At 39.2% G+C, this 19,559-nt stretch overlaps 1 protein-coding gene across 1 annotated transcript in view; it reads left to right on the top strand.

Annotated features, from left to right (window-relative positions):
* The window catches only part of KLHL1 (kelch like family member 1), a 267,920-nt gene that overhangs the window by 150,902 nt on the left and 97,459 nt on the right, over positions 1 to 19,559 (top strand). Inside the window, exon 5 of the mRNA XM_001505519.3 lies at positions 10,224 to 10,436. Coding sequence (XP_001505569.1) covers positions 10,224 to 10,436 — 213 coding nt within the window. The remainder of the gene's footprint in view (positions 1 to 10,223; positions 10,437 to 19,559) is intronic.

The following is a 19,559-nucleotide window of genomic DNA, read 5'->3' as shown; positions in this document are numbered from 1 at the left end:
GGCTCAATTCATTGCCCATTTTACAGATGAGTAACTGAGCCCCAAAGAACTGAAGTGACTTGCCCAAGGTCACACATCAGACAAGTGGTAGAGCCGGTATTAAAACCCAGGTCCTTATGACTTCCAGGCCCCAGCTTTATCTACTAGACAATACTGCTTTTGAGGAGAGGTTTTTAAGAAAACTGAGCGAGGCAACAGCCTTGAAGTAGGGATGGACTCTGGGAAGGGAGACTGGCACAAAGATTGATACTTTAATTCAATACTGATGGGCATTCACACTAAGGTAAAGGTTATGTCATTAAAGAAGAAGGGACAGATTTGCATGCTCTTTTTTTGAGGAAATATGTAGGATTTTGCAATAGGTTTTGCAACATAATAGAGTTGATGACAAGGATGAGTCAGAAATTATATCAAGGTTGTATGTTTGGGACTCAGAAGGTAGTGTTGTTGCCAACAGAGATGGAGAATATGGGAAGATAAGAGTGCTTAGGAGGGAGGATGGGTATGTAATAGTAAAGCTTTATCTTCAAGATTCTTTGTGGGCAGAGATTTTCTGTACAATTTCCTTTCTACTCTACTTTCCCCAGCACTTGCTATAGTGCTCTGGACACAGTAAGTGGAAGAGGAGCGTGGCTTAGTGGAAAGAGACCTGTCTAGTGGAAAAAGCCCAGGCCTGGGAGTCAGAACACCTGGGTTCTAATCCTGCCTCTGCCATTTGCCTGCTAAGGGACCTTGGGCAAGTCACTTGGCTTCTCTGTGCTTCTGTTTGCCCAACTGCAAAAAGGGGATTCACTGATTAGACCATGAACTCCATGTGGACTATAAAATTCATGTGGGATTTCTAAGGGCATTCTTTAAGAATTGTGCACCTTATCAATGATCTATAAATTGAGGGAAAGCTCTGTGTTTATTGTTTTTCTTTTTGCAGGGATGCTGTAAAACACAATTGTTCATAGGGGAGTTTGGTGGTGTTTTCTACAGTAATGGGAAAATTAGGAGGAGGGAAGATGAAAAGTTCCACTCTGGGTATGTTGAAACTGTGGTGCTGGCAGGATAGCCAGGTAAAGATGTCCATGAAATAGAGGGTATATGAGATTGCAGAAAAGAGAGGTCAGAGTTAGCAATATACATATGAAAATTATTCATGTGAAGTAGTTGTTGAAGCCTAAGGGATATGAGCTCCCTAAGGGGGTGAAGTTAGATTAAGAAAACAGGTTTTAGTGAGCTTTTAGTGGTACGGTAGTTATGGGGTGAGAGACAGAGGAAGAGATCAAGAAGGAATTGCCAGAGACATAAGAAGAGAACCAGGAAAAGGGCAGTGTCAGAAAAACCATGCTTAGATAGTGCTTTGAGGAAGTGTGTGCCCCACAGTGTTAAAGGTTGATGAGTAGGTCAAGGAAAATTGAGGTGGAATAGAGTTGGTTGTGTTTAGTAAGAAGCTGGTCATAGTTAACTTTGGAGAGAGCAGTTTCAGGGGACTGGACTATATGGAAGTTAGATTGTCAGGAGTCAAGGAGATAGAGTAGTAGAGGAAAAATGGAGGCAGCAGATAGAAAAAATATGATCAAATGTTTGAACAAGAGTGATAGGATAGAGATTGCTAGAAGAGATAGTAGTTTTGATAAAGAATGAATGAGGTATAAAATAAGTAAGAATTTATATACGATCATTCCTCAGTGTTTTTCACATTTAACAGTCCATGTATAAACTAAGAACATTTTTGAAAAGATAAGTCATGTCACCTATTTTAGATCCAAATCTAGCCATGAGGAGGAGTGTAAGATGTGTTGGCATGCCACCAAAATGTGTTTTTCAAAATGCACTGTTTTAGTGAAGTCCATTCATGAGTCACTGCAGGACTGCAACTTGAATTCCAAAATTGACTCTTCAGGCATATCTTATGAAAGTTGAGATATGCGATAGCAGAATGGTATTTTAATATATTTCTTTAGATAAAAGACCATGGTAAATAGATGGACAAGCCTCGCAAGAGTGACAGTCTGGAAACTGGAGTTCAAATTTGAGTCTGAGATCTGTCACGGTCCTGTTGTGTGATCAAGGGAAAGTCACTTAGCCTCTTTTTAACTCTTTCCTCATTTGCAAAATGGAAACAGTAATATTTGGCTTTATAACTACCTCACAGAGTTGCTCTGAGGGGAAAAGAAAAGAGAAAGTAACGTGCGCTTTAGGAATAAAAGTGCACTTCATAGACCAAGATATTATGTCATATTTGATGCAAAGTATAATTCAAAATGATCTTCTACCATTTCCTTCCTATTCTGCTGTTTACTCAGGAGTTAATTGATCGTGTGCATCAATGTATTGTTTTTCAAAAAACAGTTAACCTTGATTTTTTAAATCATTTCTATTTCAATAACACACTTTCATATCATTCATTTCATGCGGTTTTCATGACTTTTTTATGTTGTAGGATAGAGTCAGGAATTGTGCCCCTCATTTTGTAATATTATCTAATTTCTACTGTAGTAATTTTTTTGATTCTCATGTCTTGCTTCTTAATACATTTTTTGATGACCCTAATTACGGCTACTCTTATTAAGTTTTAAAATTAGGTTCAGTCCCAGGAAATCTTATAACTACAATTTTCTAATAGGGGTACATGTAACTGTTAGTTTTATAAAATGATCAAGACCAGAAGAAATATACTCCAATTTCCTTCATTAAAATACTGTAAATGAATTTCAAAATAATAATTGAATGGATGATGTACTTCCCTGACATTCCCAAATTTATATAGGAGTTTAGAGTAAAATGTATTTGTACTGGGGTAAAATTGAATTAGTGGGTGATTAGAACTGTCAGCATTTTGACTTTGAGCACCAAGTGGATTATGGGGATCTGTCACCTTCGCTGGGGACGAGTTCATTCAGAATTGGTGTGGTGAGAGAGAGAGAGAGAGAGAGAGAGAGAGAGAGAGAAAGAGAGAGAGAGAGAGAGAGAGAGAGAGAGAGAGGCCGGGCAGAAAGCCTGAGTTTTGTCCAAAATTTATTCCGCGGGGCATATTGAATTATTTGCTTATTTAGATGCAACAAATTGACCTTCCCTTTTGGGAGGAATATGGTGTTAGAGCTTCCCTAACAGGAGGAATATGTTACTTGCGCATGGCAGAACACCTGGGCCCACCTGGGCAGAACCCACTTATGATTCAATCATACGTGGTGAGGCGGCTAGCTCCTACCATCTAAATGCCCCTCCCAGGAGGAATCCATTTATGCAAATCCATTTATGTGTTAAACCCACTTATGCATTAAACCCACTTATGCATTACCCACATATGCGTTACCCATTACGCATTACCTGCATATGATGAGGCGGCTAGCTCCCACCATATTCACATCCCACTAGGGAGGCATCCACTTAGTCATTAATTCCACTTAAACATTACATACCCATGGCAAAGCTTCTGGCTTCCAGCCCCATGAGTGTTCACTCACCCCTTTCACGGCTCCTCACTTGGTGCAGACAGAGCAACCTTCTCACGCTCTGGACAGAGGCAACCTGCAGCCAGCTGCTTCAAGTCTTCTTCCTCTGCACAGAAGGTTAGAGGCTGCAGCTTTTTATCACCTGTGCTCTTAGGCCATTCTAGGTTCCAGCCTCAGTTTATCGAATCTCTGCCCTTCTCCCTCCTCCATACCTAGTTTGATTGGCATGGGGGTGAGGGGCACCTTCTGTATTCCCAGTTTGGGCTGTCACTCTGGAAGTTTTGGTTGTGCGGAAGGTATCCCACCCTCACTTCTGAGTTTCGCTTGCTGACTTAAAAGGTCACAAGATAGCAATTGACCTTGAGATGGTCAGTACTCCAGAGTCACTTTGGGACAGGATCTGAACAGAATACCAGTAGGTCTAAATTAGTAGCAATCGACCTTTTGTCTGGAAAATAATTTTAGTTTTCAGTCAGTAGGAGAATTCCCTTTTCTGTTTCTAAGCAGTTCAGTTTGAAGATCATTACAAAGTTACTACCTCAAGGTCTCATTCACGTAGCCGAAACAATTTTCACATCCTTAGACTTGTTCCTCTCAAAAGAGAAGTAAACTGCCTTGCGGCAATTCAGTAAGACTTCTTATATTGATGTTATTTTGATTGCTCCAGGGGTATTCATCCTGCACCTTTCATCTAAGTCTAAAGCTTAATAAAAACACACACGCTCTAGAGTTGATTTGAGGATCCAGTTATGCTATGGGTTCCCAAAGAGCTAATGCTCCTTCCAAAGTGCCAAATTTACTGTCAGGGAGGAAATGTGGGTATTGAGAGAATTGGGCTCAACTATTCATTAGCTGATTTTGTTAGAGAGAGAGAATTGTTTAATTAAGGATTTGGGAAGTTCATAATTCATAGTCCAGGAGTAGCATACTCACCTGCAGAACACATCCAATTATCATATTTTTTTCCTGTTATTTATATAACTTTGTATTTCAAAAGCATGCAAGGGCTAATGTTCTGTGCATGAGAAAGAAAAGTTGACAACAGAGATTTTTATTTGTTTTTTTTTATGGTATTTGTTAAGCATTTAGTATGTGCCAGTTACTGTACTAAGTACTAAGCACTAAGGTAGAGAGAAGCTAATCAGATTGAATACAATCATGTCCCACGTAAGGCTCACAGTTGTAATCACCATTTTACACATTAGGTGGCTCAGTGGAAAGAGCCTGGGCTTGGGAGTCAGAGGTCATGGGTTCGAATCCCGCTCTGCTACTTGTCAGCTGTGTGACTGTGGGCAAGTCACTTAACTTCTCTGTACCTCAGTTACCTCATCTCTAAAATGGGGATTAACTGTGAGGTTCACGTGGGACAACCTGATTACCCTGTATCTATCCCAGCGCTTAGAACAGCGCTCTGCACAAAGTAAGCGCTTAACAAATACCAACATTATTATTATTATAACTGAGGTACAGAGAACTTAAGTGACTTGACCAAGCTCACACAGGCGACCAGTGGTGGAGCTGGGATAGAACTCAAGTCATCTGACTCCAGGCCCGTACTCTATTAACTAGGCCACATGGCTTCCTATGCTACTATGCTTTCACCTTTTTCTAAACAATGCCTAGAACACCAACAGATTAGTTTTACATAAAAACAACAGTGACAGGTAGTCAAAATTGCTTGGTGCTGAAACAGATCATTTATTCATCTATTAGTTTTCACTGAATGAAAAATGTAAATCACTTTTTTACTAGCACCTGAGATTGGACTGAGAACTTTCTTCCATATATATTTTCTAGTAATTATTCAGACTTCTTTCCATTACAGGAATGGAAGATAGGATACACATTTCTTCACAGGACTAAGGCTGGATTCCTTGAAAAAACAGATTTCTTTTTCCTCCACTATTTCCCACATCAAATGCAAAACGTATATCCCTTTTTCACTGGCACCTGGTCTTGACCGGCGGTCTTTTTTATATGTATATTTACTAGGAAGTATTCAGTCTTCTTTGCCTTACAGGAATAGAAGATGGGTACATATTGCCCCACAGGACCAAGGCTGGATTCCTTCAAGCAAATCCTTGCCCAAGAATTGTCATTATTGTCAGCATCATCATCATCATCATCACCATCACTATCATCATTATCAATCATCATCAACATCAGTGGCATTCACTGAGCATCATTTATGTGCAGACCACTCTACTAAGTGCTTGAGTTATAAAGTATGATCCATTCCCTCAAGAACTTTGTAGTCTAGCAGGGGGACAGACACTTAAATGAATCGCAGGTAAGGGGAGTAATGTAGATAGATAGCTACCAAAGTGCTATGGGAGCTGTGATAACAACTTCTTAGATGGCAGGGAATATTAGAAGGTCAGAGAGCCTTTGAAATGTAGAGAACTATTTGATATAAAGTGGGTAAGAGTTCCAGGTTTCCAGGTAATAGTGAAAGTGGCGGGAGAGACGAAAATGAGACACTTTTCCTCATCTCCACTCCCTTCTGCATTGCCCTGACTTGCTCCTTTTGCTCTTCCCTCCTCTCCCTGCCCCACAGCACTGATGTATATATCTGTAATTTTATTTTTATTGATGTCTGTCATCCCACTCTAGACTGTGAGCTAGTTGTGGGCAGGGATTGTCTTTATTGCTGTATTATACTTTCCCCAGCTCTTAGTACAATGCTGTGCACACAGTAAATGCTCATTAAATATGATTGAATGAATGAAAGAATTAATGTTGCTGCCATGCTTAATGACATACTTGGGACTGTAGACAAGGTGGCATCTGGGATGCACGTGAGGAACAGGTACCAGACCAGCATGACCAGCATCAGATTGTGTCATCTGAGTGTCAAGAGAAGATGGTGTCATCTTAGATTGAAGTTCAATCCTTTGCCTCGAGATTTGTAATACTGATAAACTGCCTACACAAATGTGTAAGCCAACCAAATCACTCTCATGCATATCACACCCACATCTTCGACTCCAGTTTAAACAAGCAGTTTTCCCAGTAGCAGAACTAGGAAATGTGAAATGGAGCATCTCGAAGGCCTGATTTGTACTATCATGAAATATGTGTAGGATACTAATTTCTTGTTCATATCATAATAGAGTATGTTGGGACTTTCTAGAACTTAAGATTCTTATACTACTGAATCTGAGATACATGAAATTAAAGCTATTTTCAATTCAGTAATGAATGTGGTATTCTTCTGATTTTAGCCAGCATCAATTCTTTGCTAAAATTTGATATACAAGGTTTGTAGGGAAGATTATAACTAGGGTTATTGCAAAAATTCTTATTTAAAATTGAATTTAATTTAATGTTCTCAAATTATTTGACTGGATATGTAGCTGATAATATGTGTATGCAGTTATACATTAGTGGTATGATTCAAGTAATAGTGAAATTAAAAGAGAAAGAAAAAATGAAATTTAGTTAAAAATGTTTACAATATAACTTTGAAATATAAATTACATTTAGTTCCTGTACTCATAATGATAACATTTTATAACATAAATCCTACTCATACCTTTAATATATTTTTTATTGTAATTAAAAATTGTACCTAGAATGGTACAGTATATCCCCCATGCCTAGGAAATGAAACTTTCTTCCCAGTAGTGACTGATTTGATTATTTTATCAAGACCTGATGTACTACAAATAGAATTACTTATTTGATTCAAAAGTAAGGTCATATTTTGTGTTTGTATGTATCTTGTAAAAAATACCAAAATACCAGGAAATGATGGCTATGAACAATATTATAAGTATTCAAAAGGAAATAAATTTGAAAGTAAAAGAGGTCACCAATTGTCAGGTAAGTAATTAAGGTAAAATCAAGGAAACCCCTTCCTACTTAGCCGCCGTGAAGGTGAAAGAACTTCAACTTTGCAGAGGGTCAGGTACTTTGCAGCTGGAATGAAGTCTCTTATGTCCAAGAGTTTAAATCGTGGTAACTTTCAGTCAGGACAAGGGCAAAAAAAAGAAAGTAGCATCCCCAAGCACTCTCCAGATTTTTGAATTAAAATGTGCCCTTTACTTTCCTCTTATGGACAAAGTTATGCAGAAATGATAAAGCCATCGGTGCTGCTTCTAGGAAAGACAAGGTCTTTTTATATCCTTGTTGAAATATAATTTGAGAAAATTTAGCAATAATATGAAAGTATGTTTTTCCACTTAACCTAGGGAAAACATATTTCCTGAGAAAAGCGTATTCTAGTGAATAGAGCACCAGCCTGAGAGTCAGAAGAACACGGGTTATAATTCTGGCTCCTCCTCTTGTCTGTCCTATGACCTTGAGCAATTCATTTAACTTCTCTGTGTCTTAGTTACCTCTTCTGTAAAATGGGAATTGAAACTCTGAGCCTCACATGGGACAGGGACTGCATTCATCCTCATGTGTTTGTATATACCTCATGCTTAATATAGTGCCTGGCACATAGTAAGTGCTTAATATTAATAATAATAATAATTTCAATAATAAATCCCTGCTCCTCCACTTGCTTACCGTGTTACTCAATTTCTCCATAACTTAGTTACCTCATCTGAAAAATGGAGATTAATACTGTGGCTCCCTGTGGGAGATGGATACAATCCACATCCAACCTGGTTAGCTTTTAATTATCCCAGTGTTTAGTACAGGTCCTGGAACATAGTAAGTGATAAATAGATACCTTAAAAAAGGAGTAGAGGGTGAGAATCATATATGGAAGGCAATATAATCTTAAACAGCATGTTAATCAATTAGTGGTATTTATTCAATACTTGCTCTCTGAAGGTTATTGTAATAATGTACAATGGACAAGTTCTTGGGAGAGTACAGTACGCTTCACAGATGCTATCCCTTTTCACAAAAAAAGTTTATAATGTAGTTGGAGAGAAAGACAATAAAATGAATTACAGAGAGACAAAGCAACAGTATATAAGAATATGTACATAGAGAAGCAGTGTGGCTCAGTGGAAAGAGCACGGGCTTTGGAGTCAGAGGTCATGTGTTTGAAACCCAGCTCTGCCACTTGTCACCTTGTGACTGTGGGCAAGTCACTTAACTTCTCTGTGCCTCAGTTACCTCATCTGTAAAATGGGGATTAAGACTGTGAGCCCCACGTGGGACAACCTGATTCCCTTGTGTCTACCCCAGTGCTTAGAACAGTGCTCTGCACATAGTAAGCGCTTAACAAATACCAACATTTTTACATAGGTGTTGTAGGGGTGGAGTGAATAGCAAAGTGCTACTGAGTATGAAAATGCACGTAAGAAATAGTTGCTTTTGAAGGAAAGGAAATATAAACTTTGATTAGCATTTTGCTCTAAATTATTTACCAAATGGTTCAGAAAATCAGAAATCAGAAATTCAGAACAATCCTGATGTCTTGTATGCTAGAATATGTACAAACTTGGGTAATGTATTACCAGAGCTCAAAAATTCTTAGATGAATTTTGATTTGACTGAAGAATGAGCAATAGTAAATGTAGACCTTTGTTAAAATATAAAATTTAGAATAATCAAAAGCAGTGTATGACAGGCACACTTCTATGCTAAATTAGAATTCCAATCAGTCACTTTTATTTATTAATAATAATTATTATTATTTATTGAGACTTACTATGTACAGAACACTGACTAAATGCTTGGGAGAGTTATTCCATGTCCACAATGAGATTATAGTCTGTGGGGGGAATACAGACATTAATATAAATGACTGCGGGCAAGTCACTTCACTTCTCTGGGTCTCAGTTACCTCATCTGTAAAATGGGGGTGAAGACTGTGACCCTCACGTGGGACAACCTGATTCCCCTGTATCTACCCCAGCGCTTAGAACAGTGCTCTGCACATAGTAGGCACTTAACAAATACCAACATTATTATTATTATTATTATTACAAATAAATAAACTATGGGTATGTACATGAATGCAGTGGGGCTGAGGGAGAGATGAAAGGGTGTAAAATAAAGTGCAGAGGCAACACAGAAGAGAGTAGGAGAAGAGCAATGTGGGCTGAGTGGGGAAAGGCCTCTTGGAAGAGACATGCTTCGAATAAGGTGGTGAAGGTGGGGAGAGTAATTGTTTGTTGGATATGAAGAGAGGGCATTCCAGGTCACAGGCAGGAAGTGGATGATAGGTCAGTAGCGAGATAACCAAGATGGAAGATCTCCAAGAGCTTGTCCCTTCTGGGATTAGTTTATGGTGTTTTATTAAGATGTTTTAATGGGTCATATTTCAATGATTTTAAGATGGTATGTGTTCCTTAATTTTATTAATATTAATTTGTAAATTAGAATATCTACCTTAAAGTTATCATTTTTATTAGTGCTGCTTATAGAAAGCATACTTACTGTGTTCTAGGAAGTGTAATAAGTATTTAGGAGAATATAAAAGAAATGATAAGTTTTTCCTGTCTCAAAGAGTTTACAGTCTAATGGGGAGATTGACAGACAAATTTGTTGAGGACACCACTAAATTATGTGGCAGTTAACATGAGCTCTGTTCACTTAACAGTCTAGAAAATGCTGCCTACATCAACAGGCTCAAAGCTATGTACCTCCATTTAATACAAGCAGTAGAGTCTCTCAGGGAGTCTCTCAGGAAGGCTATCACTTCAGTTACCATATTTAAGTTTAACAGTTTCTTGTTTCTTAAGGACTGGTTTTCAAGAAGTATTATAATGTGTGATAAACTTATTGACTATCATTTTTTTTTTTTTCCTACTTGAACAGGAATCCATAAAAATTATTTTGAGGGCTTTTTTTTATTTTTTAATCTATTGGCAGGAAAACATAATCGAAGTTATAAGAAATCAAGAGTTCTTACTGCTTCCTGCTGATGAACTCCATAAACTTCTGGCTAGTGATGATGTGAATGTTCCGGATGAAGAAACCATCTTCAATGCACTGATGATGTGGGTTAAATATGACATGCAGAGGAGATGCAGTGATCTGAGTATGTTGCTTGCCTTTATAAGACTGCCTCTTCTTCCGCCACAGGTAATAGAATGAATGCTTTCTTTTTGTACCAAGAAGTGGAAAGTGAATAGTTGAAAATGTGAACTCAGTATTTTTATCAGTTTTCTTTTAATGAAATGTTTCTCTATAAAAGCATTTGAAAGAACTCACCTAAACCCTCCTAGTTAGATTGTGAGCCCCATGTGGGACAGAGACCACATCATTCATTCAATCGTATTTATTTAGCGCTTACTATGTGCAGAGCACTGTACTAAGATCTTGGAATATACAATTCAGCAGCAGAGACAATCCCTGTCCAACAACTGGCTCACAGTCTCCAACCTGATTACCTTGTATCAACCTCAGTACTTAGAACAGTGCTTGGCACAAAGTAAATGATGAATAATTACTATTATTACTATCATTACTATTACTACTAGTAGTATAAAAACAATATCCTAAGGATGTGGATTATTATATATTACATATTTCTTATGTGGATTATTTTGTTGTCATCAGTGGAGATATTTTCTAGATTAATTTCAGTGAGCCAGAAAGTTAGGATCATCAGTAAATGCCTAAGAAGTTGGGGAAGGATAATAAAGGGGCAGCAGGCATACTAGGATTGTAAAGAAAGTGTTTCAATATTTGAAGGGCACTCTGATGAAATTAAACGAAGTAGAATAATAGTGATGATATTCTGACTATTTTTCAAACAATAGGTTAAGAAGACAAGGAAATCTGTAATGATCAGATTTGAAATGAGCAACTGGAAACAAGTTTGAGAGAGAGGGAGAGAAAAGAAGGCAAACTTATGAGACCCCAAATAATAACTAATTGTGGTATTTCTTAAGAGCTACTTAAGAGTTATATGACTAGTTTTGTACTGAATGCAGAATAGATGACAAGACATGAGGCCCACAGTCTAAGGGAAATGTAGAACAAAGTACTGATTCTTGTTTTACGGATGAAGTATCTGAAACACAAAGGTAAATGATTTGTCCAAGGTCACACATGAGGAACGTGGCAGTTCCTGGATTAGAAGAACCCAGATCCTCTGTCTCTGAGACATGTGTTCTTTCCACTGGGTGACAATGCTTCCCAGAGCCCAGTACAAAAAAGAAAAGATTAATGATAAGGGACTTAGAATGACTAAGAAAGGTGAAAAAGGGAATTTACAATCTGAGGAGCAAAAATTAGTAGATAGATGAGAGAAGCACAAACAAGTGAGTAAAGAGGAGTTGTTTTATAGTCCTTTACATATTTTAAGTTAGGGAAAATATCTTCCCTACTGAAGCCTACTGCATCTTCTAAAGATAGCAGAAACTTTAGTGAGACCTATTCAGGGCAGGTAAGAAGATGCCAATATGATGATTTATGACATACATTTAAGGCCCATTATAGGACTGGTTCTAAATACAGCTCCAGTGTTTGCCTGCTGTACGACCTTGGACAAGTCACTTAACTTCTTTCTGTCTCATGTTTCTTGTCTTTTTTAGGATATTAAGTGGTTACTATGTGCTAGGCACTGTACTAAGCACTGGGGTAGATACAAGCTAATAAGGTAGGACATGGTCCATGTTCCACATGGGACTCACACTCTTAATTTCCATTTTGCAGATGAGGTAACCAAGGCACAGAGAAGTGAAATGACTTGCCCAAGTCACACAGCAGGCAAGTGGCAGAGCCAGGATCAAAATACAGGTCCTTCTAACACCCAGACCTGTGCTCTATTTACTATGACACACTGCTTTTCAAAAAATACTTATTTGAAATGAGGATTGAATACATGTTCTCTCTCCTACTCAAAATGCAACTCTCCATGTGGGACAGGGACTGTCCCCTACCAGATTATCTTGTATCTACCTCAGTGCTTATTTCAAACAGTGCTTAGAAAATACTATTACCATTATAATTGAGCCTGTAATTACTATTTCTCTGAATAACTGGGCATTAATAAATGCCTTGAAAGCTTCTACACAGGATTATGATCGGAAAGGTTTATTATAAATTTATGGGACAATGATTGTGTATAAGCAAAGGGTAATAGGTATGGTGAAATCAATAGGCGGAATGAGGAGACCTGATATATTCAGAGTAACAAAACTGATGTAAGTACTTAATAATTATATTCATTGTGGTATTTATTGTGTGTCAAGATCAGTCCTAACACTGTGGTAAATAAATAAAAAATCAGGTCAGACACTCTGCCTTCCCACATGGGACTCTCAGACTAAGAGGAAAAACAGCCATTGAATCCCAATTTTACAGATGAGAAAACTGAGGCACAAAGAAGTAAAGGATTTGCCCAAGGTCACATAGCAGACAAGTGGCAGAGTCATAATTGAAACCCAGATCTTCTGACTCCCAAGCTTATGATGATGATGATGATGATGACATTTGTTAAGCGCTTACTATGTGTCAAGCACTGTTCTAAGTGCTGGGGAGGATACCAGGGGATAAGGTTCTCCCACGTGGGGCTCACAGTTTTAATGCCCATTTTACAGATGAGACAACTGAGGCACAGAGAAGTTAAGTGACTTTACCAAAGTCACACAGCTGACAAGCAGCTGAGTCAGAAATTTGAACACATTATCTCTGACTCCACAGACCATGCTCTTTCCACTGAGCCACAGTGCTTCTCCTTGCCCTTTCTACTTGATCATATTTGAAAAGAGTACTATAAGAATCCTTTTCTTATTCATGACAGAGACAGCAGCATTCATTACTTTAACGTTCAAAAGTTTATGCATTTCAAAACTTTATTACATGGGCAGTGATGGTAATGAAGTCGCATATTAAGAAGTAGCATTACCCAGTGGTAAAGCAGGTATCTGGTAGTCAGAAGATCATGGGTTCTAATCCCAGCTTTGCCACTTTTATGCTGTGTGACCTTGGGCAAGTCACTTCACTTCTCTCTGCCTCAGGTACCTCAACTGTAAAATGGGAAATGAGACCCATGTGGGACAAAGCAGCAGCGTGGCTCAGTGGAAAGAGCATGGGCTTTGGAGTCAGAGGTCATGGGTTCGAATCCCAGCTCGGCCACTTGTCAGCTGTGTGACTTTGGGCAAGTCACTTAACTTCTCGGGGCCTCAGTTACCTCATCTGTAAAATGGGGATGAAGACTGTGAGCCCCACGTGGGACAACCTGATTCCCCCTGTGTCTACCCCAGCGCTTAGAACAGTGCTCGGTACAGTAAGCGCTTAACAAATACCAACAAATACCAACAAAGACTGTGTCCAACCTGATTTGCTTGTGTCCACCCCAGAGCATAGTACAATGCCTGCCACATAGTAAGTACCTAACAAATATTATTATTATTATTATTATTATTATTATTAATGATAATAAATATGATGGATTGATTGATTAATAGTTAATTATCCAAAATCATCATTCCCCATTTGGTTCCCATAGTCATTTCTTGACACACCAATTTTCACCCTCAATTCCACCTTCTCCACTGAAGTCAATTCCCTCGTTCCCCTGTCCCTTCAATATTCCTTCCATACCATCAATCCACCATCTAAGATCACCTCCACAGTATGCATCTTCCATCCTTATGCTTGAGATGTGGATTGCTGCTGGTGGAAATCCTGATATCAGGCCTGAACTTGTCCATCGCAAATTTATTCTCACATGATATAACTTTGACCTTTTCTCAGACCAAACATGATGCATTACATTTATTGAATCCCATACCTCCTGCCCACACCAGGTGTTTCAGACTTTTAACTGTCTCCTTAAGTTTAGAGAAACAGTGTGACCTAGTGGATAATAATTATAATAATAATGGTATTTGTTAAGCGCTTACTATGTGCAAAACACTGTTCTAATTGCTGGGGTTGATACAAGGTAATCAGGTTGTCTCACATGAGGCCCACAGTCTTAATCCCCATTTTACAGAGTGTTCTGCACATAGTATGCGCTCAATAAATGCTATTGAATGAAGTTAAGTGACTTACCCAAAGCCACACATCCGATAAGTGGAGGAGCTGGATTAGAACCCATGACCTCTGACTCCCACGCCCATGCTCTTTCCACTGAGCCACATTGCTTCTCTAAGATAGATAAAGATAAATAGAGCATAGGTCTGGAAGTCAGAAGGACTAGGTTCTAATTCCAGCTCCACTACTTGTCTTCTGTGTGACCTTGGGTCAGTAATTTCATTACTCTGTGCCTTGGTTGCCTCATTTGCAAAATGGGGATTAAGACTATGAGCTCCATGTGGGACAGGGACTGTATCTAACCTGGTTAGCTGGTATCTACCTCAATGCTTAAAACAGTGCCTGGCACATAGTAAGTGCTTTACAAATACAGTAAGGAAAAATAAAAAAACTCCCAGCCATCCCCACCTCCTCTAATCTCTTACCCCTAATGAACCTTCCCATCTATATCATCAATAAAGCTGAAATCATTCATAATCTCCCTAAAATATCCCCTGCTTCTCACCAGACCTACCATCCTCTGCTTCCTCTTCAACTCTCCAATACTCTTAGTAGTATGTAAAAAGTTCTCCCACCTCCTCTCACAATCTGCCCCCTTCATTTCTGACCCCATTCTTTGTACTTTACTATATTTAGCTCCTCCTTTTCCCCTCCTTGACTGCTATATTCAATTGTTCACTCTCCTGCATCTCCTTTCCCAGACCTTTCAAATATACTTACATAATTCCTCACCTATAAAAGTTCTCCTTTACCTCACACACTGTTCTGTTAATACACCATCCCTCTCCTACCATTCCTTTATATATTCCTTGTGAGAATTTGCTTCCACTTCCCATTTTCCAATATTCTCCTTGACTTTCTTCAATCTTGCTTCTGCTTCTGCCGCTCAACACTACATACACTGCCCTATCTATGATCACCAGTAATTTCCTTTTTGTGAAAGAAAATTCTATTCCATTCTAATCCTCCTTAATTTCGCAGATGTTTTTGACACTGTGGACCACCCCCTTCTCCTGGAAACTTTTTCAACCTTGGTTTCACTGACACTGTCCTCTTCTGGTTTTCTTCCTGTCTCTTTGACCGCTCCTTCTCATTTTATGGACTCGTCCTCTGTACCCCACCCTTTAACTGTAGAAGTTCCTCAAGGCTCAATTCTAGGTCACTGTTCATTCTCCAAGTGTGTAGTACAGTGCTCTGAACACAGTAAGTGCTCAATAAATTGTATTGAATGAATGAATGAATTTTCATCCACTCCCATGGAGAATTCACTTGCTCCTATGGCTTCTCTTCCACCTCCCACCCCTTAACTGTGGGGATCTCTCAAGGTCCAGTTCTGGGTTCCCTTCTATTCTCCATCTATACCCTCTCTCTTGGAGGACTCATTCACTCACATGGCTTTAACTACCACCTTTGTGCAGATGATTCCCAAATCAACATCTCCAGCCCTGATCTCTCTTCCTTTCTGCAGGCTCGTATTTCCTTCTGCCTTCAAGATGTCTCCACTAGGATGTCTTGATGTTCTCTGAAACTCAACATGTCAAAAACAGAACTCCTTATCTTCCCAACCAAAACTTTTCCCTGCCCTGACTTTCCCATCACTGTAGACAACACCACCACCCTTCCTGCCTCACAAGTCCACAACTTTGGCATTGTCTTGACTCCTCTTTCTCTCATTCAACCCACATATTCATTCAATTCATCACCAAATCACGTTGATTCAACCACTATAACATGGCTAAAACCCATCCTTATCTCTCCAACCAAACTGTTACCACATTAATCCAAGAACTCATCGTATCTCACCTTGATAACTATATTAGCCTCTTTGTTGAGCTCTCTACCTCCGGTTTCTTCTCACTCCAATCCATACTTTATTCCACTGCCTGGATCATTTTTCTACAAAAATATTCAGTCTATGTTTCCCCCCTCCTCAAGAACTTCCAGTTGTTGTCCATTCTACTCCTCATCAAACAGAAACTTATTACTATTGGCTCTAAAGCATTCAGTCATCTCTCCCTCTCCTACCTCACTTCTTTACTCTTCTATTACAACACAGCCCATGAACTTTGCTCCTCTAAAGCCAACCTACCACTGTACCTCAATCTCATCTATCTCATAGATGACATCTCACCAATATTCTGCTTCCAACTTGGAACAACCTCTCTCTTCATACCCAATAGACAATCACTCTGCCCACTTTCACAGCCTTAATGAAGGCACATCTCTTCTAAGAGGTCTTCCCTAACTAAGCCCTATTTTCCTTCTCTTCTACTCTCTTCTGCATCTCCCTCACTTGCTCCCTTTATTCATCTCTACTCACAGCCCCCTCAACAATACTTATATACATATCTGTAATTTATTTATTCATATTAATGTCTGCTTCAGCCCTAGACTGTAAAATCTTTGTGGGAAGAGAATGTTTCTAATATATTATTTGTCACATTTTACTCTCCTAAGCTCTCAGTAAAGTGCCCCACACTCAGTAAGCACTCAATAAATATGATTGATTGATTATATCCACCTCAACTACTGTATTAGTCTTGTCATTGAATTACCTGCTTCTATACTCTTCCCACACCAGTCCATACTTCACTCCGTTGCCCAGATCATTTTTTTCTAAATAAAACTCAGTCCCATGGTTCAACTACCATCTACACATTGAATATTCCCCAATTTGTCTCTCAAGCTCCAACCTCTTTTCTTTGCTGCATCTCACATTTTCTCCTTACTTGAAAACATCTCTACTTGGTTGTCATTTTGACCCCTCAAATTTAACATGTTCAGAACAGAATTCCTCATCTTCAACCTTAATTATCTTCTCACTTAATTATCTTCTCCCACCGACATTCCCATCACTCTTTCCCCACTCCCCCCACTCCTCAAAAATCACCAATCTATGAACAAATAAAACTCCTTACCTTACCGAACCTCTTAAGACAATCAGCTCTCTCCCTCTTACTTAACTTCACTGTGATCCTAGCATAATCCAACCTACACTTTGCTCTTTCAAATCCAACCTATTCACTCTACTTTGATCTTGACTTTTTCATAGCTGACCCCTTGCTCACATCCTCCCTCTGCTCTGAAACTCCCTCCCCATTCATATCCCAAAGATGACTACTTGCCCCATCCTAAAGCCCTTCTAAAAGCATATCATTCAAGAAGACTTTCCTGATTAAACTCTTTTCAGAAATTTAGAAAGGCACTGAACTCTGACACAGATGTAGAAAGAAAGTAATGTAGAAAGTAGTTAACTCCAATGGAAGGAGAGTAATGTGACATGGGAAACAAACTTGTGTTGTTGATTTCCAAAGTATCTTTATTTTGCAGGAACATATTCTTCCCAGAGAAACTGGTGATGTATTTTTTAAAGTCCTCAATTGGCTCCCCAGGTCACATGTCTTCCCATCACCTGAGGATTCTCCCCTAGCCTGTACTATGGGTAGACACCAAGATCTGAGAACTCCACAATGTTTAACATGTTCTTAATAAGATAACAGTCCTAACAAATACAATTCAACTAGTTTTTCCTGGCTACTACTTCCCCCTCCAGGCTCCTCCATACTGCTCTGACAGCATTCCAGGGCTCACACTCTTCTGCACCTCAAAGGAAGGGGCCTCGTTTTTACAGAGGCCTGGCCATTGGATTCTGTACCTCTGGGAATCCTCTCCAATTTCTCCTTGTTGCCTATGTCTGTCCAGAGTCCACACATGAGATCTCACTGGTCCTGCTCCCCTGGACCAACAGCTTAATTCCTTTTACCATATGATGGCCAAATGTCTCCTACTTTCCCCAGTCTGGACTTTCCACTTCTTTCCCAGTCCGTCTCTCCAATTGGGTTGGCTTACACCTAAGGAAGGGTAGCCATGGAGTGACTCTCTCCTGGTTTCCTTCTCCATCTCCAAAGTGTAGGGGCCAGTGGAACTGGTCATCACAAATATGATTCCCAGATTTCATATGGCTTAGTGAAGGGAGCATGGGTCTGGTGTCAGAAGACCATGGGTTCTAATTCCAGCTTTGCCACTTGTCTGCTGCATGACCTTGGGCAAGTCACTTCACTTCTTTGTGCCTCAGTTACCTCATCTCTAAAATGGGGATTGAGACTGTGAGCCTTACATGGAAGAGGGACTGTGTTCAAGCCAATTTGCTTGTATCTACCCCAGCACTAAATATAGGCCCTAGCATACAGTAAGCCCTTAACAAATACCACATTTATTATTATTATTATTATAAATCCATATTGCCTGTTAAATTAATTTCAAACTCAATAAAATTGACTTCAAAATTATGAAATTTAAATCATAATATACCCAGACATTTTATTATATTTAAAAAATGAAAGCCATCAGGCATGATCCCTCTAAAATCTCCCCCTCATCTCCCCACTTCCCTCCAACACCCATAAAAACTTTCTCATCTTTCTAGGTCATCTCAAGATATTTCACAACTGTTTTCAAAATTTGCCACTTCTACGTATGCCTTTAAACCCATTCCTTTGAATTTACTAGAAACACTTTCAGCCACTTTTTCATTTCCTTACCTCTATTTACAACTGCTCACTCTCAGAAGGCTCCCTTCCCATCTGCTTTCAAACAGGCCCACATTTCACCTTTCCAAAAAATACTTCTCTGGGTCCCATCGCACTTTCCAGTTAATACCTTTTTTACTGTCTCTCATCCCCCCCTTTAATAGGATATATACTCCCATAGCCTCGATCTAGGCACTGATAGCCTCCACAGTCTCTTCCCCAGTTCCTTTCTTGACTCTACATTTCTCTCATCTTCATGAATCCTTAGTGACTTCTCAACTGACTTCAATACAGCAAACAACTCCCTTCTACTTAAAACACTATCCTACCTTGGTTTTTATGATATAATTCTCTCTTACTAACCCTCTTACATTACGAGCCAGTCTGTTATTTCAGGGAGCTTTTCCTCCGCTTACCACCTGCTAACTGTGAAAGTCCCTCAAAGCTCCATTCTTAGTTCCCTTTTCTTAGTTTGTACTCACTTGGGAAGCAATTCTTCAGCAATCATGGCTTCAGTTATCTCCTTTGTGGGGAAGAATCTATCTTGCTAGTCTTGGCCTCTCTACTTCTTTGAGATTTATCCTTTCTTCCTGCCTCAGGGATATCTCCACATGGATATTTCATTGTCTTGATTTGTCCAAACCAAATTTCTCATCTCCTTTCCCAAAACCCTTCCTGTACGTTAACT

This window comes from Ornithorhynchus anatinus, chromosome 2, assembly GCF_004115215.2.
Source record: "Ornithorhynchus anatinus isolate Pmale09 chromosome 2, mOrnAna1.pri.v4, whole genome shotgun sequence".
Lineage (NCBI taxonomy): Eukaryota > Metazoa > Chordata > Mammalia > Monotremata > Ornithorhynchidae > Ornithorhynchus > Ornithorhynchus anatinus.
The sequence above is the reverse complement of the archived record's forward strand: the minus strand, read 5'-3'. Positions and strand labels throughout refer to the sequence as shown.